The following is a 27,276-nucleotide window of genomic DNA, read 5'->3' on the forward strand; positions in this document are numbered from 1 at the left end:
CATATAAATGATATTTTTGATTAAATTTGATGTACTGGTCTTGATTGTTCAATTGTAGAAGGTTCTCGTAAACTTTCTATAAGAAGAGATACTCTCATATTTTTTTGTTAATTTTTCACTTTGCCACAATGGCTTCTTTGTACCACACAAAATTAATGCAGTTTGGCTTTACCAGAAACAGTGTAATAAATTTAGATGTTTAGTTAATCGTATGCTTCTCATGAAATTTTCATGCAAAAAATGTGTGATGTGTTTATTAATGGTTGGTTGATAATGGCATATGTGAGGCTGTAGTTTTACAAGCTTTTCATGTCAAATGTTACTGTGTCAGATTAATTAAAAGGAAAAGAAGCTTGTCAATATTTTACTGGCATCTTAACTTTTGAATTATCTTTTTACATCTGAAAATTTTTTGATTCTGTAAAAATTAAATTCTCTTCTTTTGTATATACAAGTTAATACTTAATAAAACTTGCTATAATCTTTGTTTAATTTAGCATCTATACCCATTACATACCACGTAATTATAATTATACCATTATAATTTAGTCTATATACCCAGTGAATTCTTTTCTTATGAAAAATATTGTATCATTTTTAGTAATAAAAAATGATGACCTCTACTGTTATTGTCTACTCATGTATATTTTTTGGAGATTAAGAAATTCATTTGTATCATAAACTTTGGTTTTCATGTGGTGTTAGTTATAAATATAGATTATTTGTATAAAAAGTCATTTCCAGACATAACCGACACATATTAGTGCTTTAAAACCCGCTTTGATAGTCACACTATTAATATTACTTTTGTTTTGCAGAGTTTGGATCCACAAACTAGTGATTCAGTTTTGGAAGAAAATCCATTATCTTTGCCCATTAAAAAAGAAAAAATGCATGAATCTGTGCAAGAAGAACATTCTTTTGTACATCTTTCTAAGACAGATGATGGTCTGACAATATTTAAACAAGTAAGCTATTTTCTTCTTTATCTTGTTTTAAGTTAAAAACATAAAACCTAGTTATTGTAAGAATTCTTAATTATTCTATTCATTATGATATTTTTATTTGCTGTTTGTTGCTCACATATAATCATTTTGCATTTATGTCTAGCTTGAGATATTTTGATTTATGGTGTAAAAAACATTTTAGTAGAGTATAGGACGGTAAATAGCTTTGTTTAACCGATTGCATCTAACATTTTGTACAGCAATACGTAACAAATAAAATACAGTGAGCAGGTGCCTCACGCCTTAAATGAAGGTGACTAACATAGTCATTTTATACCCACATTTAACATTGTTTATAAAAATGTTTTATAACAGTACAAAGCTATCCTTGCCTTTATGAACCTTGTTTAGTTTGTTACAGAAACTTTGTTATAGGTTTTGATAATCCTTATTCTATGACATTTTTGTTTCCAAACAAGGTTGATGTGTTTTTTATATTTACACCAACAACCTGTTTCTTTTACCAAACCATTTAGATTGTGGTTAAGATCATTTTTCTATTGATCTATTAATTTACTGCAAATGCCTACAATATTTCACTTTTCTGGAACTATCATGTGTGATTATATATTGAAAGGTTCCAGTTGAATATTATTATAGAAGTACTCACATGGATGAGTTATTTCTATGAAAACCAATTTGTTTTATCATTGTAAGAAAAGTAGATATATTTTTAATATTTGTTAATTATATAAAGATAATAAATTATTATTATTATTTTGTTTTGCTGCAGAGTATGGATGCACAAACTGATAGTTCATTTTTTGATGAAGATCCATTATCTTTGAGTATTAAAAAAGAAATCAAGCATGAAACAGAGCGAACAGAAAATTTGATTGCTCCTGTTGCTATGACAGATGATAAACCGACAACATCTAGACAAGTAAGATATTTTCATTTACTTTTTGACGGTTTACCTAATATTTAGCATTCTAGTTTAACACTAGATATTTTGATTAAAAGCTTAAAAAAGTGATACCAAACTGTATGTGAAATGATAAAACAGTATGTGTAGGATAGTACGATTGACAAGTCACTCCTGAAAACTCGTGGCTTTTGATAAAGAATAAACATTCCGAGCGAGGTTTTATATAAGGTCTCTTGTTTGTTTCTTCCTAGTGCCAAAATATACTGTTCCTCATCACACAACAAACCTACTGAAATGCAGCTGATATATTCTTGCAAGTAAATTTATAATCTATTCACAGAAACCAGTTTTATGAAGAACATTGTTGTCCTCAGAGAAACTACTTCATTGTGTCTCTTATGGTACTGTAAATGTGGCACAGCCATAACAAATTCTGTAACATATCAAACTGTTTACTACCTTCCAACAGACAGCATGTTATATTATTGCTGTTGAAACATCCATAAAACAGAAATGAATAAATGTAAGAATTATTGTACTTCTTAATACTTCATGTATAGTTTTTAGTGTGGTATTTATGTGTTTTCTGGGGGTTCCTTGGGATTTTTAATGTGGTTTTATGGGGTTTTTCAGTACTCATTGATTAGAATCTTTTTTTCATGTGTATTAAATTATAATTGGTAATTATAATAAAATGATTATTCAATAGTAATATGACTATTGCATGATATAAATCTGAAAATTAGAATATATTTAAGTGCTATTATTTTTTAGCAAAGTATCAGCTTTCTCAAAACAAGGTTAATTTCTTAGTTTCTTTTCACAGAGAATGGAATTCATATTTAAATGGTAGTATAAATTAAATTTGTGCTTAAATAGTTGGCAGCTTTAAACATCCACTAGGAACTGTTGAAACCATTCCCAGTATTGAATTCACTTTGCACAGTCTCTGGCCAATAACTGTTGAATCGCTTTATATTGGACAAGACTGAGCTTATTACAAGTTGCAGTTGTTTTTCTGTTAAGCTAACTTTTGCATGGATTTGTTAAGATTACATCACATAGTTGTCTATACGTCTTCACCAAAGTACTTATGGTGTACCACTTCACTCATATTTCTTTACTGATCCAATCTCCCCAAAGTCTTCGATTAGTATTCGTACGCTATATCGATTAGGAACCAGTATACCTGGAAATCTAATAAAATACTAATCTTTCACTGTCTGTATATACTCCTTATGCTTATGAAGATGTGTTAAATGAGAAATATCCACTGTTCAGTGTGCACATGGAATGACAGCTTCAATCATATCTTCTTTAGTTGAGACACATATTCTTGTCGCAACATCCTGATCGGGTCATGGAAGCTAACTGCATTCAATACAGAATTACAAACCTTTGTAGAAAACATTACTCATATTAACACAGAATAAAATCCCTCAACCTATAATCATGTTTATGTTGGTATGTAGTTACTTTTCGAATGCACTGGATTATGAACTTCCTGTTAGAGCTCGCGCTTTAGAATGGTATATTTTCATCAAGTTAGATGGTACCAGTGAATTTAATTGACAGAATCTGATAACTGCTGAATATTTTGTCTACAAAGATGCTAATGTTGTTACCAAAATAGCTGTGAAAAAAATATGTTTGGCTTTGTGTGAGTTGTAAAGGGTGAGACAAATTCAGTCTCCTTCTTTAAAAATTGACCATAAAATACAAACAACTTAGTGATTGATTTGCCCTGTTAACCAGTTTTAGAGATCTTAGCAATGAAATTTATATAATTTATTTATAAAGAGATGGTTTCATCATTACTCGAAATTTGATCAATATTGACTGTTGAAGAAAAATAAGTAACTTCTTAATAATCAACTAATTTTTTCTAAACTATGTGTTACTGAATTTGGATCTCAGGTGTTAATTACATGCTAAGATGCTATTGTACTGTTTTATCACATTGTTTGGCCAAAATTGTGCAAGAATGTTTCCCAAACTTTGATACAATAAACTGTAGCTTTGATACTGCAATAAATCCACAATTGATCCGAAGTGATGTTCACTTTTTTTTGTCTTCAGTCACTTGACTGGTTTGATGTAGCTCTCCAAGTTTCCCTATGCAGTGCTAGTCATTTCATTTCGGTATACCCCTACATCCTACATCCCTAACAATTTGTTTTACATATTCCAAACGTTGCCTGCCTACACAATTTTTTCCTTCTACCTGTACGTCCAATATTAAAGCGACTATTCCAGGATGCCTTAGTATGTGGCCTATAAGTCTGTCTCTTCTTTTAGGTATATTTTTCCAAATGCTTCTTTCTTCATCTATTTTCCGCAACACCTCTTCATTTGTCACTTTATCCACCCATTTGATTTTTAACATTTTCCTATAGCACACCATTTCAAAAGCTTCTTATCTTTTCTTCTCAGATACTCCAATTGTCAAAGTTTCATTTCCATATAAAGCGACACTCCAAATGTATACTATAAAAAATCTTTTCCTGTAATTTATATTAATTTTTAATGTAAACAAATTATATTTCTGACGAAGGCTCGTTTCCCCTGTGCTATTTAGGATTTTATGTTGCTCCTGCTTCGTCAATCTTTAGTAATTCTACTTCCCAAATAACAAAATTCTTCTACCTCTATAATCTTTTCTCCTATTTTCACATTCAGTGGTCCATCTTCGTTATTTTTACTACAATTCATTTCTTTCGTTTTGTTCTTGTTTATTTTCATGCAGTAGTTCTTGTATAGGACTTCATCCGTGCCGTTCATTGTTTCTTCTAAATCCTTTTTATTCTGAGCTAGAATTACTATCATCAGCAAATCGTAGCATCTTTATATTTTCACCTTGTACTGTTACTCCGGATCTAAATTGTTCTTTAACATCATTAATTGCTAGTTATATGTAAAGATTAAAACGTAACGGGGATAGGGAACATCCTTGTCGGACTTCCTTTCTTATTATAGCTTATTTCTTATGTTCTTCCATTATTATTGTTGCTATTTGGTTCCTGTAAATGTTAGCAATCATTCTTCTATCTCTGTACTTGAATACTTTTCCTGAAACCAAATTGGTCTTCTCCTAACACTTCTTCCACTCTCCTCTCAATTCTTCTGTACAGAATTCTTGTTAAGTTTTACTGCGCAGTAATTCTACAGGTATTCCGTCTATTCCAGGAGCCTTTCTGCCATTCAAATCTTTAAATGCTTTCTTAAATTCAGATCTCAGTATTGCTTCTCCCCTTTCATCTTCTTTGAAATCCACTTCTTCCTCTATAACATCATTTTCTAATTCATTTCCTCCGCATAACACTTCAATATATTCCACCCACTTGTCGACCTTTCCTTTCATATTATAAATTCGTGTACCATCTTTGTTTAACACATTGGATTTTAATTTATGTACCCAAAAATTTTCCTTAACTTTCCTGTATGCTCCATCTATTTTACCAATGTTCATTTCTCTTTCCACTTCTGAACACATTTCTTTAATCCATCCACTCTTCTTTTGCTAGTTTGCACTTCCTGTTTGTTGTATTTCTTAATTGTCGATAGTTCCTTTTTACTTTCTTCATCACTAGCATTCTTATATTTTTTACGTTCATCCATCAGTTGCAATATATCATCTGAAACCTAAGGATTTGTACCAGTTCTCTTTGTTCCACCTAAGTTCGCTTCTGCTGATTTTTAAGAATTTCCTTTTTAACATTCACCCATTCTTCTTTTACATTTTCTGCTTCATCTGACACCTTTTCTTCAGGCTTTTAAACAACAATCTACATTTCATTATCACTAAATTATGGTCGCTATCAATGTCTGCTCCAGGGTAAGTTTTGCAGTCACTGAGTTTATTTCTAAATCTTTGCTTAACCATGATATAATCTATCATCAGATAGATTATATCTTGCAGTATTGCCTGGCTTTTTCCATGTGTATATTCTTCTACTATGATTTTTAAACTGGGTGTTGGCAATTACTAAATTATACTTCGTGCAAAACTCTATAAGTCGGTCCCCTCTTTCATTCCTATTGTCCAGCCCGTATTCACCCACTATATTTCCTTCCTTGCCTTTTCCAATGCTTGCATTCCAGTCTGCCAACTGTTATTTAATTTTCATCTCCTTTTAGGAGTTTAATTGCTTTGTCAATTTCTTTGTATACACACTACTTCATCATCATCGTAGGCGCTTGTTAACAATCATTGTCGGTTTAAGTTTTGATTTTATCCTTATTACAATGATTTTATCGCTATGCATTTTGAAATACTCTACTCTCTTCCCTATCTTCTTGTTCGTAACAAAACCTACTCCTGCCTGCCCATTATATGAACCTGAGTCAATTATTCTAAAATCACCTGATTAAACGTCGTTTTCCTCTTCTCACTGAACCTCGCTATTTTTTACTACAGCTACATTTATCCTATCCATTTCCCTCTTTAAATTTTCTAACCTACCAACCTTTTTTAGACTTCTAACATTTCACGCCCCGACTCGTAGAATGTTATTTTTTAATTTTCTGGTGACCCCTTCCTTAGTACTCCCCAGCCGGAGATCCGAACAGGGGACTAGTTTACCTCCGGAATATTTTACCAAGGAAGGCACCTCAATCATTGCTATACGAAAATGCAGAGAGCTACATTTTCTTGGAAAAAAAGCAGCTGTAGTTTTCCATTGCTTTCAGCTGCGCAGTACTCAGTCCTCTGAGTACTACTGATATGACTGATAGGACTGAGTGATGTTGATATGACCATTTAAGTCGTCCTGACCTACACCCTTAACAACTACTGAAAGAGCTGCTGCCCTCTTTCAGGAATCATTCCGTAGTCTGGCTCTCAAGAGATACCTCTCCGATATGATTGCACCTTCAGTCCAGCTACTCTGTATCACTGAGCACTGAAACCCCTGGCAAGACCTTGCTGAAACGGCAAGGTCCCATGATTTATAGAGGGAGATGTTCACTAGCTAACACTAAATGTCATTACTACGTGTTAATTAATTTTGTTATTTTTTTAAAGATCTATTTGTTGCTCATAGAGTTCTCTAAAATCAGAACACATTTAAGAATCATTTAAACAAGACAAATTATTTCTCAGCAGATTATAAATTGCATTTTAAAAACTTATGGTATGAATCTGAATATATGTGATTTAGAAAGATGATAACATTTCTCGACAAATGTATAGGTCACTCTTATAGGTAAATAACATACAATTATTTCAGGTTTTATCTCAGCATACATTGCTTTTCTCATGGCACTCTCATTTTTGTGTATTAGAATGTATTAAAGAGAAATTAAAATTCTTTGTTTGACATTTTCATGGTCAATTAATATAATTTTGGATCTTCAGTATATAATTCTTTCATTATTTACTTGACTCACCCATCCAGTACTAAGCCTGTTTTCTCTTATTTTTCATTTCATTCAGTTCATCCAGCGGATGAAAATCTAATAAAAATGATAAACCGATCGTATTACTCTTCTGTGTGTTTGATTTTTTAAGAACAAATGTAATGCCCAATCACTTAATCTGGGGATGAGTTTGGAAAATATCTACATTTATTTACAGGGTTCTATTTTCAGTTAATATTAACAGAATTAAACTACAGTAAATTAAAAATTTTTTTTTTTATTTGGTATTATGAAATTGCCTGTTGACTGACCAGTTTTAATTTCTGCGCTATGTAGCATATAGTTTGATTGTGTTACATTTTGTCCTCTGTATTTTAACTGCTAATATAAATGAAATTTTTATTTTTGCTACTTTGAAACAAATATAAAGTGCTTGCTTAAATATGAACATAAGATATTTAATATTAAAGTATAAGTTGTCAATTTGTAGTAGGAATTATTAAAAATAACAAATTTTCGATAGATTTTTAACTTAACAGTTACGTTTGTTTTTTAGGATCTTATTGAAGAAGTTATCGATGATGTGGAAGAAAGAATTACTGAAAGTAGTTTACAGAGATCAAAATGTGTGGTTTGCAATAAATTAAAATATAAGTGCATTTGTGATTATGTCATCGATGAAGAATATGAAGATTTCAACACTTTTTCTTTTAAAGAAAAGTGCTTGCAAATTACAGAAAAACCTGTTAAAGAAAGGAATGTAATATCTTCTCATCTTCTTATTCACACGTGTGTTTTTTGTCAGGAGTCTTTCACTCAGAGATCTACATTACAGTCACACTTATCTATTCATGTAGTCAAAAAAAACTTAAAATGTAATTTTTCTAAAAAAACCTTTAATCAAAGCTGTATTTTAAAAACACATATCTCTACTAATAAAGATGAGAAGAAATTCACTTGTAAATTTTGTAAAGAAACTTTTAATCAAAGCTGTAATTTAAAATCACATCTCTATATTCATACTGGTGAGAAGAAATTCACTTGTAATTTTTGTAAGAAATCATTTAGTCAAAAGTATCATTTAAAAAGACATCTCTCTATTCATACTGGTGAGAAGAAATTCACTTGTAATTTTTGTAAGAAATCATTTAATCAAAAGAGTAATTTAAAAAAACATCTCACTATTCATACTGCTGAGAAGAAATTCACTTGTAATTTTTGTAAGAAATCATTTAGTCAAAAGTATCATTTAAAATCACATCTCTCTATTCATACTGGTGAGAAGAAATTCACTTGTAATTTTTGTAAGAAATCATTTAGTCTAAAGCATCATTTAAAATCACATCTCTTTATTCATACTGGTGAGAAGAAATTCACTTGTAATTTTTGTAAGAAATCATTTAGTCAAAAGTATCATTTAAAAAGACATCTCTCTATTCATACTGGTGAGAAGAAATTCACTTGTAATTTTTGTAAGAAATCATTTAATCAAAAGAGTAATTTAAAAAAACATCTCACTATTCATACTGCTGAGAAGAAATTCACTTGTAATTTTTGTAAGAAATCATTTAGTCAAAAGTATCATTTAAAATCACATCTCTCTATTCATACTGGTGAGAAGAAATTCACTTGTAATTTTTGTAAGAAATCATTTAGTCTAAAGCATCATTTAAAATCACATCTCTTTATTCATACTGGTGAGAAGAAATTCACTTGTAATTTTTGTAAGAAATCATTTAGTCAAAAGTATCATTTAAAAAGACATCTCTCTATTCATACTGGTGAGAAGAAATTCACTTGTAATTTTTGTAAGAAATCATTTAGTCAAAAGTATCATTTAAAAAGACATCTCTCTATTCATACTGGTGAGAAGAAATTCACTTGTAATTTTTGTAAGAAATCATTTAATCAAAAGAGTAATTTAAAAAAACATCTCACTATTCATACTGCTGAGAAGAAATTCACTTGTAATTTTTGTAAGAAATCATTTAGTCAAAAGTATCATTTAAAATCACATCTCTCTATTCATACTGGTGAGAAGAAATTCACTTGTAATTTTTGTAAGAAATCATTTAGTCTAAAGCATCATTTAAAATCACATCTCTTTATTCATACTGGTGAGAAGAAATTCACTTGTAATTTTTGTAAGAAATCATTTAGTCAAAAGAGTAATTTAAAAACTCATCTCACTATTCATACTGGTGAGAAGAAATACACTTGTAATTTTTGTAAGAAATCATTTAGTCTAAAGCATCATTTAAAAAGACATCTCTATATTCATACTGCTGAGAAGAAATTCACTTGTAATTTTTGTAAGAAATCATTTAGTCAAAAGTATCATTTAAAAAGACATCTCTATATTCATACTGCTGAGAAGAAATTCACTTGTAATTTTTGTAAGAAATCATTTAGTCAAAAGTATCATTTAAAATCACATCTCTCTATTCATACTGGTGAGAAGAAATTCACTTGTAATTTTTGTAAGAAATCATTTAGTCTAAAGCATCATTTAAAATCACATCTCTTTATTCATACTGCTGAGAAGAAATTCACTTGTAATTTTTGTAAGAAATCATTTAATCAAAAGAGTAATTTAAAAAAACATCTCACTATTCATACTGCTGAGAAGAAATTCACTTGTAATTTTTGTAAGAAATCATTTAGTCAAAAGTATCATTTAAAATCACATCTCTCTATTCATACTGGTGAGAAGAAATTCACTTGTAATTTTTGTAAGAAATCATTTAGTCTAAAGCATCATTTAAAATCACATCTCTTTATTCATACTGCTGAGAAGAAATTCACTTGTAATTTTTGTAAGAAATCATTTAATCAAAAGAGTAATTTAAAAAAACATCTCACTATTCATACTGCTGAGAAGAAATTCACTTGTAATTTTTGTAAGAAATCATTTAGTCAAAAGTATCATTTAAAATCACATCTCTCTATTCATACTGGTGAGAAGAAATTCACTTGTAATTTTTGTAAGAAATCATTTAGTCTAAAGCATCATTTAAAATCACATCTCTTTATTCATACTGGTGAGAAGAAATTCACTTGTAATTTTTGTAAAAAAACTTTTAATCAAAGCTGTAATTTAAAATCACATCTCTATATTCATACTGGTGAGAAGAAATTCACTTGTAATTTTTGTAAGAAATCATTTAATCAAAAGAGTAATTTAAAAAAACATCTCACTATTCATACTGCTGAGAAGAAATTCACTTGTAATTTTTGTAAGAAATCATTTAGTCAAAAGTATCATTTAAAATCACATCTCTCTATTCATACTGGTGAGAAGAAATTCACTTGTAATTTTTGTAAGAAATCATTTAGTCTAAAGCATCATTTAAAATCACATCTCTTTATTCATACTGGTGAGAAGAAATTCACTTGTAATTTTTGTAAGAAATCATTTAGTCAAAAGTATCATTTAAAAAGACATCTCTCTATTCATACTGGTGAGAAGAAATTCACTTGTAATTTTTGTAAGAAATCATTTAATCAAAAGAGTAATTTAAAAAAACATCTCACTATTCATACTGCTGAGAAGAAATTCACTTGTAATTTTTGTAAGAAATCATTTAGTCAAAAGTATCATTTAAAATCACATCTCTCTATTCATACTGGTGAGAAGAAATTCACTTGTAATTTTTGTAAGAAATCATTTAGTCTAAAGCATCATTTAAAATCACATCTCTTTATTCATACTGCTGAGAAGAAATTCACTTGTAATTTTTGTAAGAAATCATTTAATCAAAAGAGTAATTTAAAAAAACATCTCACTATTCATACTGCTGAGAAGAAATTCACTTGTAATTTTTGTAAGAAATCATTTAGTCAAAAGTATCATTTAAAATCACATCTCTCTATTCATACTGGTGAGAAGAAATTCACTTGTAATTTTTGTAAGAAATCATTTAGTCTAAAGCATCATTTAAAATCACATCTCTTTATTCATACTGGTGAGAAGAAATTCACTTGTAATTTTTGTAAAAAAACTTTTAATCAAAGCTGTAATTTAAAATCACATCTCTATATTCATACTGGTGAGAAGAAATTCACTTGTAATTTTTGTAAGAAATCATTTAGTCTAAAGCATCATTTAAAAAGACATCTCTCTATTCATACTGGTGAGAAGAAATTCACTTGTAATTTTTGTAAGAAATCATTTAGTCTAAAGCATAATTTAAAATCACATCTCTTTATTCATACTGGTGAGAAGAAATTCACTTGTAAATTTTGTAAAGAAACTTTTAATCAAAGCAGTAATTTAAAAAGACATCTCTCTATTCATACTGGTGAGAAGAAATTCACTTGTAATTTTTGTAAGAAATCATTTAGTCTAAAGCATAATTTAAAATCACATCTCTTTATTCATACTGGTGAGAAGAAATTCACTTGTAATTTTTGTAAGAAATCATTTAGTCAAAAGTATCATTTAAAATCACATCTCTCTATTCATACTGGTGAGAAGAAATTCACTTGTAATTTTTGTAAGAAATCATTTAGTCTAAAGCATCATTTAAAAAGACATCTCTCTATTCATACTGGTGAGAAGAAATTCACTTGTAATTTTTGTAAGAAATCATTTAGTCTAAAGCATAATTTAAAATCACATCTCTTTATTCATACTGGTGAGAAGAAATTCACTTGTAAATTTTGTAAAGAAACTTTTAATCAAAGCAGTAATTTAAAAAGACATCTCTCTATTCATACTGGTGAGAAGAAATTCACTTGTAATTTTTGTAAGAAATCATTTAGTCAAAAGTATCATTTAAAATCACATCTCTATATTCATACTGGTGAGAAGAAATTCACTTGTAATTTTTGTAAGAAATCATTTAGTCTAAAGCATCATTTAAAAAGACATCTCTCTATTCATACTGGTGAGAAGAAATTCACTTGTAATTTTTGTAAGAAATCATTTAGTCTAAAGCATAATTTAAAATCACATCTCTTTATTCATACTGGTGAGAAGAAATTCACTTGTAAATTTTGTAAAGAAACTTTTAATCAAAGCAGTAATTTAAAAAGACATCTCTCTATTCATACTGGTGAGAAGAAATTCACTTGTAATTTTTGTAAGAAATCATTTAGTCAAAAGTATCATTTAAAATCACATCTCTCTATTCATACTGGTGAGAAGAAATTCACTTGTAATTTTTGTAAGAAATCATTTAGTCTAAAGCATCATTTAAAATCACATCTCTTTATTCATACTGGTGAGAAGAAATTCACTTGTAATTTTTGTAAGAAATCATTTAGTCAAAAGTATCATTTAAAAAGACATCTCTCTATTCATACTGGTGAGAAGAAATTCACTTGTAATTTTTGTAAGAAATCATTTAATCAAAAGAGTAATTTAAAAAAACATCTCACTATTCATACTGCTGAGAAGAAATTCACTTGTAATTTTTGTAAGAAATCATTTAGTCAAAAGTATCATTTAAAATCACATCTCTCTATTCATACTGGTGAGAAGAAATTCACTTGTAATTTTTGTAAGAAATCATTTAGTCTAAAGCATCATTTAAAATCACATCTCTTTATTCATACTGGTGAGAAGAAATTCACTTGTAATTTTTGTAAAAAAACTTTTAATCAAAGCTGTAATTTAAAATCACATCTCTATATTCATACTGGTGAGAAGAAATTCACTTGTAATTTTTGTAAGAAATCATTTAATCAAAAGAGTAATTTAAAAAAACATCTCACTATTCATACTGCTGAGAAGAAATTCACTTGTAATTTTTGTAAGAAATCATTTAGTCAAAAGTATCATTTAAAATCACATCTCTCTATTCATACTGGTGAGAAGAAATTCACTTGTAATTTTTGTAAGAAATCATTTAGTCTAAAGCATCATTTAAAATCACATCTCTTTATTCATACTGGTGAGAAGAAATTCACTTGTAATTTTTGTAAGAAATCATTTAGTCAAAAGTATCATTTAAAAAGACATCTCTCTATTCATACTGGTGAGAAGAAATTCACTTGTAATTTTTGTAAGAAATCATTTAATCAAAAGAGTAATTTAAAAAAACATCTCACTATTCATACTGCTGAGAAGAAATTCACTTGTAATTTTTGTAAGAAATCATTTAGTCAAAAGTATCATTTAAAATCACATCTCTCTATTCATACTGGTGAGAAGAAATTCACTTGTAATTTTTGTAAGAAATCATTTAGTCTAAAGCATCATTTAAAATCACATCTCTTTATTCATACTGCTGAGAAGAAATTCACTTGTAATTTTTGTAAGAAATCATTTAATCAAAAGAGTAATTTAAAAAAACATCTCACTATTCATACTGCTGAGAAGAAATTCACTTGTAATTTTTGTAAGAAATCATTTAGTCAAAAGTATCATTTAAAATCACATCTCTCTATTCATACTGGTGAGAAGAAATTCACTTGTAATTTTTGTAAGAAATCATTTAGTCTAAAGCATCATTTAAAATCACATCTCTTTATTCATACTGGTGAGAAGAAATTCACTTGTAATTTTTGTAAAAAAACTTTTAATCAAAGCTGTAATTTAAAATCACATCTCTATATTCATACTGGTGAGAAGAAATTCACTTGTAATTTTTGTAAGAAATCATTTAGTCTAAAGCATAATTTAAAATCACATCTCTTTATTCATACTGGTGAGAAGAAATTCACTTGTAAATTTTGTAAAGAAACTTTTAATCAAAGCAGTAATTTAAAAAGACATCTCTCTATTCATACTGGTGAGAAGAAATTCACTTGTAATTTTTGTAAAAAATCATTTAGTCAAAAGCATAATTTAAAATCACATCTCTATATTCATACTGGTGAGAAGAAATTCACTTGTAATTTTTGTAAGAAATCATTTAATCAAAAGAGTAATTTAAAAAAACATCTCACTATTCATACTGCTGAGAAGAAATTCACTTGTAATTTTTGTAAGAAATCATTTAGTCAAAAGTATCATTTAAAATCACATCTCTCTATTCATACTGGTGAGAAGAAATTCACTTGTAATTTTTGTAAGAAATCATTTAGTCTAAAGCATCATTTAAAATCACATCTCTTTATTCATACTGCTGAGAAGAAATTCACTTGTAATTTTTGTAAGAAATCATTTAATCAAAAGAGTAATTTAAAAAAACATCTCACTATTCATACTGCTGAGAAGAAATTCACTTGTAATTTTTGTAAAAAATCATTTAGTCAAAAGCATAATTTAAAATCACATCTCTATATTCATACTGGTGAGAAGAAATTCACTTGTAATTTTTGTAAGAAATCATTTAATCAAAAGAGTAATTTAAAAAAACATCTCACTATTCATACTGCTGAGAAGAAATTCACTTGTAATTTTTGTAAGAAATCATTTAGTCAAAAGTATCATTTAAAATCACATCTCTCTATTCATACTGGTGAGAAGAAATTCACTTGTAATTTTTGTAAGAAATCATTTAGTCAAAAGTATCATTTAAAATCACATCTCTCTATTCATACTGGTGAGAAGAAATTCACTTGTAATTTTTGTAAGAAATCATTTAGTCTAAAGCATCATTTAAAATCACATCTCTTTATTCATACTGCTGAGAAGAAATTCACTTGTAATTTTTGTAAGAAATCATTTAATCAAAAGAGTAATTTAAAAAAACATCTCACTATTCATACTGCTGAGAAGAAATTCACTTGTAATTTTTGTAAAAAATCATTTAGTCAAAAGCATAATTTAAAATCACATCTCTATATTCATACTGGTGAGAAGAAATTCACTTGTAATTTTTGTAAGAAATCATTTAATCAAAAGAGTAATTTAAAAAAACATCTCACTATTCATACTGCTGAGAAGAAATTCACTTGTAATTTTTGTAAGAAATCATTTAGTCAAAAGTATCATTTAAAATCACATCTCTCTATTCATACTGGTGAGAAGAAATTCACTTGTAATTTTTGTAAGAAATCATTTAGTCTAAAGCATCATTTAAAATCACATCTCTTTATTCATACTGGTGAGAAGAAATTCACTTGTAATTTTTGTAAAAAAACTTTTAATCAAAGCTGTAATTTAAAATCACATCTCTATATTCATACTGGTGAGAAGAAATTCACTTGTAATTTTTGTAAGAAATCATTTAGTCTAAAGCATCATTTAAAATCACATCTCTTTATTCATACTGCTGAGAAGAAATTCACTTGTAATTTTTGTAAGAAATCATTTAATCAAAAGAGTAATTTAAAAAAACATCTCACTATTCATACTGCTGAGAAGAAATTCACTTGTAATTTTTGTAAAAAATCATTTAGTCAAAAGCATAATTTAAAATCACATCTCTATATTCATACTGGTGAGAAGAAATTCACTTGTAATTTTTGTAAGAAATCATTTAATCAAAAGAGTAATTTAAAAAAACATCTCACTATTCATACTGCTGAGAAGAAATTCACTTGTAATTTTTGTAAGAAATCATTTAGTCTAAAGCATCATTTAAAATCACATCTCTTTATTCATACTGCTGAGAAGAAATTCACTTGTAATTTTTGTAAGAAATCATTTAATCAAAAGAGTAATTTAAAAAAACATCTCACTATTCATACTGCTGAGAAGAAATTCACTTGTAATTTTTGTAAAAAATCATTTAGTCAAAAGCATCATTTAAAATCACATCTCTTTATTCATACTGCTGAGAAGAAATTCACTTGTAATTTTTGTAAGAAATCATTTAATCAAAAGAGTAATTTAAAAAAACATCTCACTATTCATACTGCTGAGAAGAAATTCACTTGTAATTTTTGTAAGAAATCATTTAGTCTAAAGCATCATTTAAAATCACATCTCTTTATTCATACTGCTGAGAAGAAATTCACTTGTAATTTTTGTAAGAAATCATTTAATCAAAAGAGTAATTTAAAAAAACATCTCACTATTCATACTGCTGAGAAGAAATTCACTTGTAATTTTTGTAAAAAATCATTTAATCAAAAGAGTAATTTAAAAAAACATCTCACTATTCATACTGCTGAGAAGAAATTCACTTGTAATTTTTGTAAAAAATCATTTAGTCAAAAGCATCATTTAAAATCACATCTCTTTATTCATACTGCTGAGAAGAAATTCACTTGTAATTTTTGTAAGAAATCATTTAATCAAAAGAGTAATTTAAAAAAACATCTCACTATTCATACTGCTGAGAAGAAATTCACTTGTAATTTTTGTAAAAAATCATTTAATCAAAAGAGTAATTTAAAAAAACATCTCACTATTCATACTGCTGAGAAGAAATTCACTTGTAATTTTTGTAAAAAATCATTTAGTCAAAAGCATCATTTAAAATCACATCTCTTTATTCATACTGCTGAGAAGAAATTCACTTGTAATTTTTGTAAGAAATCATTTAATCAAAAGAGTAATTTAAAAAAACATCTCACTATTCATACTGCTGAGAAGAAATTCACTTGTAATTTTTGTAAAAAATCATTTAATCAAAAGAGTAATTTAAAAAAACATCTCACTATTCATACTGCTGAGAAGAAATTCACTTGTAATTTTTGTAAAAAATCATTTAGTCAAAAGCATCATTTAAAATCACATCTCTTTATTCATACTGCTGAGAAGAAATTCACTTGTAATTTTTGTAAGAAATCATTTAATCAAAAGAGTAATTTAAAAAAACATCTCACTATTCATACTGCTGAGAAGAAATTCACTTGTAATTTTTGTAAAAAATCATTTAATCAAAAGAGTAATTTAAAAAAACATCTCACTATTCATACTGCTGAGAAGAAATTCACTTGTAATTTTTGTAAAAAATCATTTAGTCAAAAGCATCATTTAAAATCACATCTCTTTATTCATACTGCTGAGAAGAAATTCACTTGTAATTTTTGTAAGAAATCATTTAATCAAAAGAGTAATTTAAAAAAACATCTCACTATTCATACTGCTGAGAAGAAATTCACTTGTAATTTTTGTAAGAAATCATTTAATCAAAAGAGTAATTTAAAAAAACATCTCACTATTCATACTGCTGAGAAGAAATTCACTTGTAATTTTTGTAAGAAATCATTTAATCAAAAGAGTAATTTAAAAAAACATCTCACTATTCATACTGCTGAGAAGAAATTCACTTGTAATTTTTGTAAAAAATCATTTAATCAAAAGAGTAATTTAAAAAAACATCTCACTATTCATACTGCTGAGAAGAAATTCACTTGTAATTTTTGTAAGAAATCATTTAATCAAAAGAGTAATTTAAAAAAACATCTCACTATTCATACTGCTGAGAAGAAATTCACTTGTAATTTTTGTAAGAAATCATTTAATCAAAAGAGTAATTTAAAAAAACATCTCACTATTCATACTGCTGAGAAGAAATTCACTTGTAATTTTTGTAAAAAATCATTTAATCAAAAGAGTAATTTAAAAAAACATCTCACTATTCATACTGCTGAGAAGAAATTCACTTGTAATTTTTGTAAAAAATCATTTAATCAAAAGAGTAATTTAAAAAAACATCTCACTATTCATACTGCTGAGAAGAAATTCACTTGTAATTTTTGTAAGAAATCATTTAATCAAAAGAGTAATTTAAAAAAACATCTCACTATTCATACTGCTGAGAAGAAATTCACTTGTAATTTTTGTAAAAAATCATTTAATCAAAAGAGTAATTTAAAAAAACATCTCACTATTCATACTGCTGAGAAGAAATTCACTTGTAATTTTTGTAAAAAATCATTTAATCAAAAGAGTAATTTAAAAAAACATCTCACTATTCATACTGCTGAGAAGAAATTCACTTGTAATTTTTGTAAAAAATCATTTAATCAAAAGAGTAATTTAAAAAAACATCTCACTATTCATACTGCTGAGAAGAAATTCACTTGTAATTTTTGTAAGAAATCATTTAATCAAAAGAGTAATTTAAAAAAACATCTCACTATTCATACTGCTGAGAAGAAATTCACTTGTAATTTTTGTAAGAAATCATTTAATCAAAAGAGTAATTTAAAAAAACATCTCACTATTCATACTGCTGAGAAGAAATTCACTTGTAATTTTTGTAAAAAATCATTTAATCAAAAGAGTAATTTAAAAAAACATCTCACTATTCATACTGCTGAGAAGAAATTCACTTGTAATTTTTGTAAGAAATCATTTAATCAAAAGAGTAATTTAAAAAAACATCTCACTATTCATACTGCTGAGAAGAAATTCACTTGTAATTTTTGTAAAAAATCATTTAATCAAAAGAGTAATTTAAAAAAACATCTCACTATTCATACTGCTGAGAAGAAATTCACTTGTAATTTTTGTAAAAAATCATTTAATCAAAAGAGTAATTTAAAAAAACATCTCACTATTCATACTGCTGAGAAGAAATTCACTTGTAATTTTTGTAAGAAATCATTTAATCAAAAGAGTAATTTAAAAAAACATCTCACTATTCATACTGCTGAGAAGAAATTCACTTGTAATTTTTGTAAAAAATCATTTAATCAAAAGAGTAATTTAAAAAAACATCTCACTATTCATACTGCTGAGAAGAAATTCACTTGTAATTTTTGTAAAAAATCATTTAATCAAAAGAGTAATTTAAAAAAACATCTCACTATTCATACTGCTGAGAAGAAATTCACTTGTAATTTTTGTAAAAAATCATTTAATCAAAAGAGTAATTTAAAAAAACATCTCACTATTCATACTGCTGAGAAGAAATTCACTTGTAATTTTTGTAAAAAATCATTTAATCAAAAGAGTAATTTAAAAAAACATCTCACTATTCATACTGCTGAGAAGAAATTCACTTGTAATTTTTGTAAAAAATCATTTAGTCAAAAGCATCATTTAAAATCACATCTCTTTATTCATACTGCTGAGAAGAAATTCACTTGTAATTTTTGTAAGAAATCATTTAATCAAAAGAGTAATTTAAAAAAACATCTCACTATTCATACTGCTGAGAAGAAATTCACTTGTAATTTTTGTAAGAAATCATTTAATCAAAAGAGTAATTTAAAAAAACATCTCACTATTCATACTGCTGAGAAGAAATTCACTTGTAATTTTTGTAAAAAATCATTTAATCAAAAGAGTAATTTAAAAAAACATCTCACTATTCATACTGCTGAGAAGAAATTCACTTGTAATTTTTGTAAAAAATCATTTAATCAAAAGAGTAATTTAAAAAAACATCTCACTATTCATACTGCTGAGAAGAAATTCACTTGTAATTTTTGTAAAAAATCATTTAGTCAAAAGCATCATTTAAAATCACATCTCTTTATTCATACTGCTGAGAAGAAATTCACTTGTAATTTTTGTAAGAAATCATTTAATCAAAAGAGTAATTTAAAAAAACATCTCACTATTCATACTGCTGAGAAGAAATTCACTTGTAATTTTTGTAAGAAATCATTTAATCAAAAGAGTAATTTAAAAAAACATCTCACTATTCATACTGCTGAGAAGAAATTCACTTGTAATTTTTGTAAAAAATCATTTAATCAAAAGAGTAATTTAAAAAAACATCTCACTATTCATACTGCTGAGAAGAAATTCACTTGTAATTTTTGTAAAAAATCATTTAGTCAAAAGCATCATTTAAAATCACATCTCTTTATTCATACTGCTGAGAAGAAATTCACTTGTAATTTTTGTAAGAAATCATTTAATCAAAAGAGTAATTTAAAAAAACATCTCACTATTCATACTGCTGAGAAGAAATTCACTTGTAATTTTTGTAAGAAATCATTTAATCAAAAGAGTAATTTAAAAAAACATCTCACTATTCATACTGCTGAGAAGAAATTCACTTGTAATTTTTGTAAAAAATCATTTAATCAAAAGAGTAATTTAAAAAAACATCTCACTATTCATACTGCTGAGAAGAAATTCACTTGTAATTTTTGTAAAAAATCATTTAGTCAAAAGCATCATTTAAAATCACATCTCTTTATTCATACTGCTGAGAAGAAATTCACTTGTAATTTTTGTAAGAAATCATTTAATCAAAAGAGTAATTTAAAAAAACATCTCACTATTCATACTGCTGAGAAGAAATTCACTTGTAATTTTTGTAAGAAATCATTTAATCAAAAGAGTAATTTAAAAAAACATCTCACTATTCATACTGCTGAGAAGAAATTCACTTGTAATTTTTGTAAAAAATCATTTAATCAAAAGAGTAATTTAAAAAAACATCTCACTATTCATACTGCTGAGAAGAAATTCACTTGTAATTTTTGTAAAAAATCATTTAATCAAAAGAGTAATTTAAAAAAACATCTCACTATTCATACTGCTGAGAAGAAATTCACTTGTAATTTTTGTAAAAAATCATTTAGTCAAAAGCATCATTTAAAATCACATCTCTTTATTCATACTGCTGAGAAGAAATTCACTTGTAATTTTTGTAAGAAATCATTTAATCAAAAGAGTAATTTAAAAAAACATCTCACTATTCATACTGCTGAGAAGAAATTCACTTGTAATTTTTGTAAGAAATCATTTAATCAAAAGAGTAATTTAAAAAAACATCTCACTATTCATACTGCTGAGAAGAAATTCACTTGTAATTTTTGTAAAAAATCATTTAATCAAAAGAGTAATTTAAAAAAACATCTCACTATTCATACTGCTGAGAAGAAATTCACTTGTAATTTTTGTAAAAAATCATTTAGTCAAAAGCATCATTTAAAATCACATCTCTTTATTCATACTGCTGAGAAGAAATTCACTTGTAATTTTTGTAAGAAATCATTTAATCAAAAGAGTAATTTAAAAAAACATCTCACTATTCATACTGCTGAGAAGAAATTCACTTGTAATTTTTGTAAGAAATCATTTAATCAAAAGAGTAATTTAAAAAAACATCTCACTATTCATACTGCTGAGAAGAAATTCACTTGTAATTTTTGTAAAAAATCATTTAATCAAAAGAGTAATTTAAAAAAACATCTCACTATTCATACTGCTGAGAAGAAATTCACTTGTAATTTTTGTAAAAAATCATTTAATCAAAAGAGTAATTTAAAAAAACATCTCACTATTCATACTGCTGAGAAGAAATTCACTTGTAATTTTTGTAAAAAATCATTTAGTCAAAAGCATCATTTAAAATCACATCTCTTTATTCATACTGCTGAGAAGAAATTCACTTGTAATTTTTGTAAAAAATCATTTAATCAAAAGAGTAATTTAAAAAAACATCTCACTATTCATACTGCTGAGAAGAAATTCACTTGTAATTTTTGTAAAAAATCATTTAATCAAAAGAGTAATTTAAAAAAACATCTCACTATTCATACTGCTGAGAAGAAATTCACTTGTAATTTTTGTAAAAAATCATTTAATCAAAAGAGTAATTTAAAAAAACATCTCACTATTCATACTGCTGAGAAGAAATTCACTTGTAATTTTTGTAAAAAATCATTTAGTCAAAAGCATCATTTAAAATCACATCTCTTTATTCATACTGCTGAGAAGAAATTCACTTGTAATTTTTGTAAGAAATCATTTAATCAAAAGAGTAATTTAAAAAAACATCTCACTATTCATACTGCTGAGAAGAAATTCACTTGTAATTTTTGTAAGAAATCATTTAATCAAAAGAGTAATTTAAAAAAACATCTCACTATTCATACTGCTGAGAAGAAATTCACTTGTAATTTTTGTAAAAAATCATTTAATCAAAAGAGTAATTTAAAAAAACATCTCACTATTCATACTGCTGAGAAGAAATTCACTTGTAATTTTTGTAAAAAATCATTTAATCAAAAGAGTAATTTAAAAAAACATCTCACTATTCATACTGCTGAGAAGAAATTCACTTGTAATTTTTGTAAGAAATCATTTAATCAAAAGAGTAATTTAAAAAAACATCTCACTATTCATACTGCTGAGAAGAAATTCACTTGTAATTTTTGTAAAAAATCATTTAATCAAAAGAGTAATTTAAAAAAACATCTCACTATTCATACTGCTGAGAAGAAATTCACTTGTAATTTTTGTAAAAAATCATTTAGTCAAAAGCATCATTTAAAATCACATCTCTTTATTCATACTGCTGAGAAGAAATTCACTTGTAATTTTTGTAAGAAATCATTTAATCAAAAGAGTAATTTAAAAAAACATCTCACTATTCATACTGCTGAGAAGAAATTCACTTGTAATTTTTGTAAGAAATCATTTAGTCTAAAGCATCATTTAAAATCACATCTCTTTATTCATACTGCTGAGAAGAAATTCACTTGTAATTTTTGTAAGAAATCATTTAATCAAAAGAGTAATTTAAAAAAACATCTCACTATTCATACTGCTGAGAAGAAATTCACTTGTAATTTTTGTAAAAAATCATTTAATCAAAAGAGTAATTTAAAAAAACATCTCACTATTCATACTGCTGAGAAGAAATTCACTTGTAATTTTTGTAAAAAATCATTTAGTCAAAAGCATCATTTAAAATCACATCTCTTTATTCATACTGCTGAGAAGAAATTCACTTGTAATTTTTGTAAGAAATCATTTAATCAAAAGAGTAATTTAAAAAAACATCTCACTATTCATACTGCTGAGAAGAAATTCACTTGTAATTTTTGTAAAAAATCATTTAATCAAAAGAGTAATTTAAAAAAACATCTCACTATTCATACTGCTGAGAAGAAATTCACTTGTAATTTTTGTAAAAAATCATTTAGTCAAAAGCATCATTTAAAATCACATCTCTTTATTCATACTGCTGAGAAGAAATTCACTTGTAATTTTTGTAAGAAATCATTTAATCAAAAGAGTAATTTAAAAAAACATCTCACTATTCATACTGCTGAGAAGAAATTCACTTGTAATTTTTGTAAAAAATCATTTAATCAAAAGAGTAATTTAAAAAAACATCTCACTATTCATACTGCTGAGAAGAAATTCACTTGTAATTTTTGTAAAAAATCATTTAGTCAAAAGCATCATTTAAAATCACATCTCTTTATTCATACTGCTGAGAAGAAATTCACTTGTAATTTTTGTAAGAAATCATTTAATCAAAAGAGTAATTTAAAAAAACATCTCACTATTCATACTGCTGAGAAGAAATTCACTTGTAATTTTTGTAAAAAATCATTTAATCAAAAGAGTAATTTAAAAAAACATCTCACTATTCATACTGCTGAGAAGAAATTCACTTGTAATTTTTGTAAAAAATCATTTAGTCAAAAGCATCATTTAAAATCACATCTCTTTATTCATACTGCTGAGAAGAAATTCACTTGTAATTTTTGTAAGAAATCATTTAATCAAAAGAGTAATTTAAAAAAACATCTCACTATTCATACTGCTGAGAAGAAATTCACTTGTAATTTTTGTAAGAAATCATTTAGTCTAAAGCATCATTTAAAATCACATCTCTTTATTCATACTGCTGAGAAGAAATTCACTTGTAATTTTTGTAAGAAATCATTTAATCAAAAGAGTAATTTAAAAAAACATCTCACTATTCATACTGCTGAGAAGAAATTCACTTGTAATTTTTGTAAAAAATCATTTAGTCAAAAGCATCATTTAAAATCACATCTCTTTATTCATACTGCTGAGAAGAAATTCACTTGTAATTTTTGTAAGAAATCATTTAATCAAAAGAGTAATTTAAAAAAACATCTCACTATTCATACTGCTGAGAAGAAATTCACTTGTAATTTTTGTAAGAAATCATTTAGTCTAAAGCATCATTTAAAATCACATCTCTTTATTCATACTGCTGAGAAGAAATTCACTTGTAATTTTTGTAAGAAATCATTTAATCAAAAGAGTAATTTAAAAAAACATCTCACTATTCATACTGCTGAGAAGAAATTCACTTGTAATTTTTGTAAAAAATCATTTAGTCAAAAGCATAATTTAAAATCACATCTCTATATTCATACTGGTGAGAAGAAATTCACTTGTAATTTTTGTAAGAAATCATTTAATCAAAAGAGTAATTTAAAAAAACATCTCACTATTCATACTGCTGAGAAGAAATTCACTTGTAATTTTTGTAAGAAATCATTTAGTCAAAAGTATCATTTAAAATCACATCTCTCTATTCATACTGGTGAGAAGAAATTCACTTGTAATTTTTGTAAGAAATCATTTAGTCAAAAGTATCATTTAAAATCACATCTCTCTATTCATACTGGTGAGAAGAAATTCACTTGTAATTTTTGTAAGAAATCATTTAGTCTAAAGCATCATTTAAAATCACATCTCTTTATTCATACTGCTGAGAAGAAATTCACTTGTAATTTTTGTAAGAAATCATTTAATCAAAAGAGTAATTTAAAAAAACATCTCACTATTCATACTGCTGAGAAGAAATTCACTTGTAATTTTTGTAAAAAATCATTTAGTCAAAAGCATAATTTAAAATCACATCTCTATATTCATACTGGTGAGAAGAAATTCACTTGTAATTTTTGTAAGAAATCATTTAATCAAAAGAGTAATTTAAAAAAACATCTCACTATTCATACTGCTGAGAAGAAATTCACTTGTAATTTTTGTAAGAAATCATTTAGTCAAAAGTATCATTTAAAATCACATCTCTCTATTCATACTGGTGAGAAGAAATTCACTTGTAATTTTTGTAAGAAATCATTTAGTCTAAAGCATAATTTAAAATCACATCTCTTTATTCATACTGGTGAGAAGAAATTCACTTGTAAATTTTGTAAAGAAACTTTTAATCAAAGCAGTAATTTAAAAAGACATCTCTCTATTCATACTGGTGAGAAGAAATTCACTTGTAATTTTTGTAAGAAATCATTTAGTCAAAAGCATAATTTAAAATCACATCTCTATATTCATACTGGTGAGAAGAAATTCACTTGTAATTTTTGTAAGAAATCATTTAATCAAAAGAGTAATTTAAAAAAACATCTCACTATTCATACTGCTGAGAAGAAATTCACTTGTAATTTTTGTAAGAAATCATTTAGTCAAAAGTATCATTTAAAATCACATCTCTTTATTCATACTGGTGAGAAGAAATTCACTTGTAATTTTTGTAAGAAATCATTTAGTCAAAAGCATAATTTAAAATCACATCTCTATATTCATACTGGTGAGAAGAAATTCACTTGTAAATTTTGTAAAAAAACTTTTAATCAAAGCAGTAATTTAAAATCACATCTCTCTATTCATACTGGTTAGAAAAATTTTACATGTAATTTTTATCTAAAAACTTTTACACAAAAGTTAAATAAGGTTGTCAGAGTGGTATAAATTATCTCTTATTTAGTATAGGGTCTTTGCAGTTTGTAGCTAGTTTTTTTCTTCTTTTTTTTGCATTGCATATACACTATTATTAAAACTAATTATTTTATACATCAGATCATTTGGAATGATTTATATAATGTATGTACAATTCTTTTAATAAAAGAAACGTTTTAATAACTTGTATATTAAATGATTCATATTTCCTTTATTTCAGTTTGTCTAAGAAATTTGGAGACATTGTATGCCAAAATTGTGAATACATTTATGGTTATTGAAAATTAACATTTTGAGACCGCATGCAACATTTTTTTCGATAAACTTCTACAATTTTTGCGTCCACACAATAAACCCTACACTATAGAACTTCTACGGTTTCTGTTCACCGACCTTTTGGTGTACGGCTTATGTTTTTCACAGACCTTTTTTGAAACTAATTTAACACCATTCAGGTTGTTGTTGCAGAGACTGAAACAAATCGATTATTCTGATAAGTAGAAATAATAATAAAGATAGATTTCTAAAAATCTTTATAATTTATTTTTTTTATTTTTAACGAGCTGATAAACTGCATTTGAAACACCGAAACACAAAATTTGAGTTTAATAATATTAACGTATTTATCTGAGTGTTGAGAGTATGAAATAACCCCTCCCTATCGTTTACACAAAACATTTAACGGGATAAACCGTTTTAAATAGTTCTAGGTATGTCAAAATGAATAAACGAAAACAAAATTTTCACACGGTTATTATCGCTTGACTTGCAGTAAATAGTTTATGTTCAGCTTATGGTTTTTTGAGAAAAATATTATAATACACAGAAATAGATACACGCCGATTTAAAGTTATTTTATATAAGACATAGGCATTTGAAAAGAAAATAATAATTAAATAATATTAAAGCCTTTTGCTTTAACGTGAATATAATTTATTTTAAACAAAAAATATTGCAGCAAGATGTTCTAATAAAATGTTATTTTTATTGAAATTACTTAAATTGTATTCCTAACAATCTATAGACAATCAGAAAAATGTATTGGGATTTGGGAAAAAGATTCATAGTACCCTTCTGATCGAAAATACTCTTTAAAGATTAATCGATGCAAAACTCTATTATTAATTTTACCTATAGAATAAAAAAAATTGTTTTTATTGTATAAAATTAGGGTATTTTTAAAAACCGTGTGAAAAATAGTAATAAAATTCTTAAAAAAATTTTAGAAAACATTTTTTTTTTTCATTTAATCCATTTATCTTAAAAATATAGTTTTATGTTATATTTAGTTAATCGTGTTTCTAACTTACTAGAAATTTTATAACTCGTTGAAAGGGGTCCATTAAGTGTTGCTTTCACAATCTTTATGACTGTAACGTATGTGAAACATGTGTTGTACAAATGATATAGTTTAAGAGCAGTAATGCCGATCTGTATACCCAGTCCATGCGCCGTCCCAGTCCCAGCGCTGAATACATCATCTACTTTTGAACGGCATTGTCATGCTGATACGTGAAAGTAAATTTGGTTCAGCGAAGAAGGTATGGAAAAGATACTTCATGCCTCGTTTATTTTAGTAAGCCTGACACGGGATGTTTGTAATTATCGGGAACGGCTACTTAATTTTTAAAAGTGATTTTTCCTGTGTCAGGTTGTCTATAATCCTTTTAATTACGAAACCCGTTATAACGGGTACCGAATTAAAAGAGAACCGCTAACGACTAAACCCAGTCGCCGCATGTAACATTTTACGAATGAAATGAAACGATGAAGACGTAAGTTAAATTAAATTCTATAACTACATTAGCAAAAGTTTA

General features: G+C 26.8%; 1 protein-coding gene across 1 annotated transcript in view; it reads left to right on the top strand.

Annotated features, from left to right (window-relative positions):
* The window catches only part of LOC142333331 (uncharacterized), a 60,793-nt gene extending 35,046 nt beyond the window's left edge, over positions 1-25,747 (top strand). Inside the window, exons 7-14 of the mRNA XM_075380352.1 lie at positions 819-968; positions 7,790-7,993; positions 8,459-8,518; positions 8,735-9,787; positions 11,324-13,987; positions 14,198-14,557; positions 16,961-18,725; positions 25,680-25,747. Of these exons, the coding sequence (XP_075236467.1) occupies positions 819-968; positions 7,790-7,993; positions 8,459-8,518; positions 8,735-9,787; positions 11,324-13,987; positions 14,198-14,557; positions 16,961-18,725; positions 25,680-25,747 (6,324 nt within the window). The remainder of the gene's footprint in view (positions 1-818; positions 969-7,789; positions 7,994-8,458; positions 8,519-8,734; positions 9,788-11,323; positions 13,988-14,197; positions 14,558-16,960; positions 18,726-25,679) is intronic.
* Positions 25,748-27,276: the final 1,529 nt, after the last annotated feature.

The sequence above is a fragment of the Lycorma delicatula genome, chromosome 12, assembly GCF_047948215.1.
Source record: "Lycorma delicatula isolate Av1 chromosome 12, ASM4794821v1, whole genome shotgun sequence".
NCBI classification, from domain to species: Eukaryota; Metazoa; Arthropoda; class Insecta; order Hemiptera; family Fulgoridae; genus Lycorma; species Lycorma delicatula.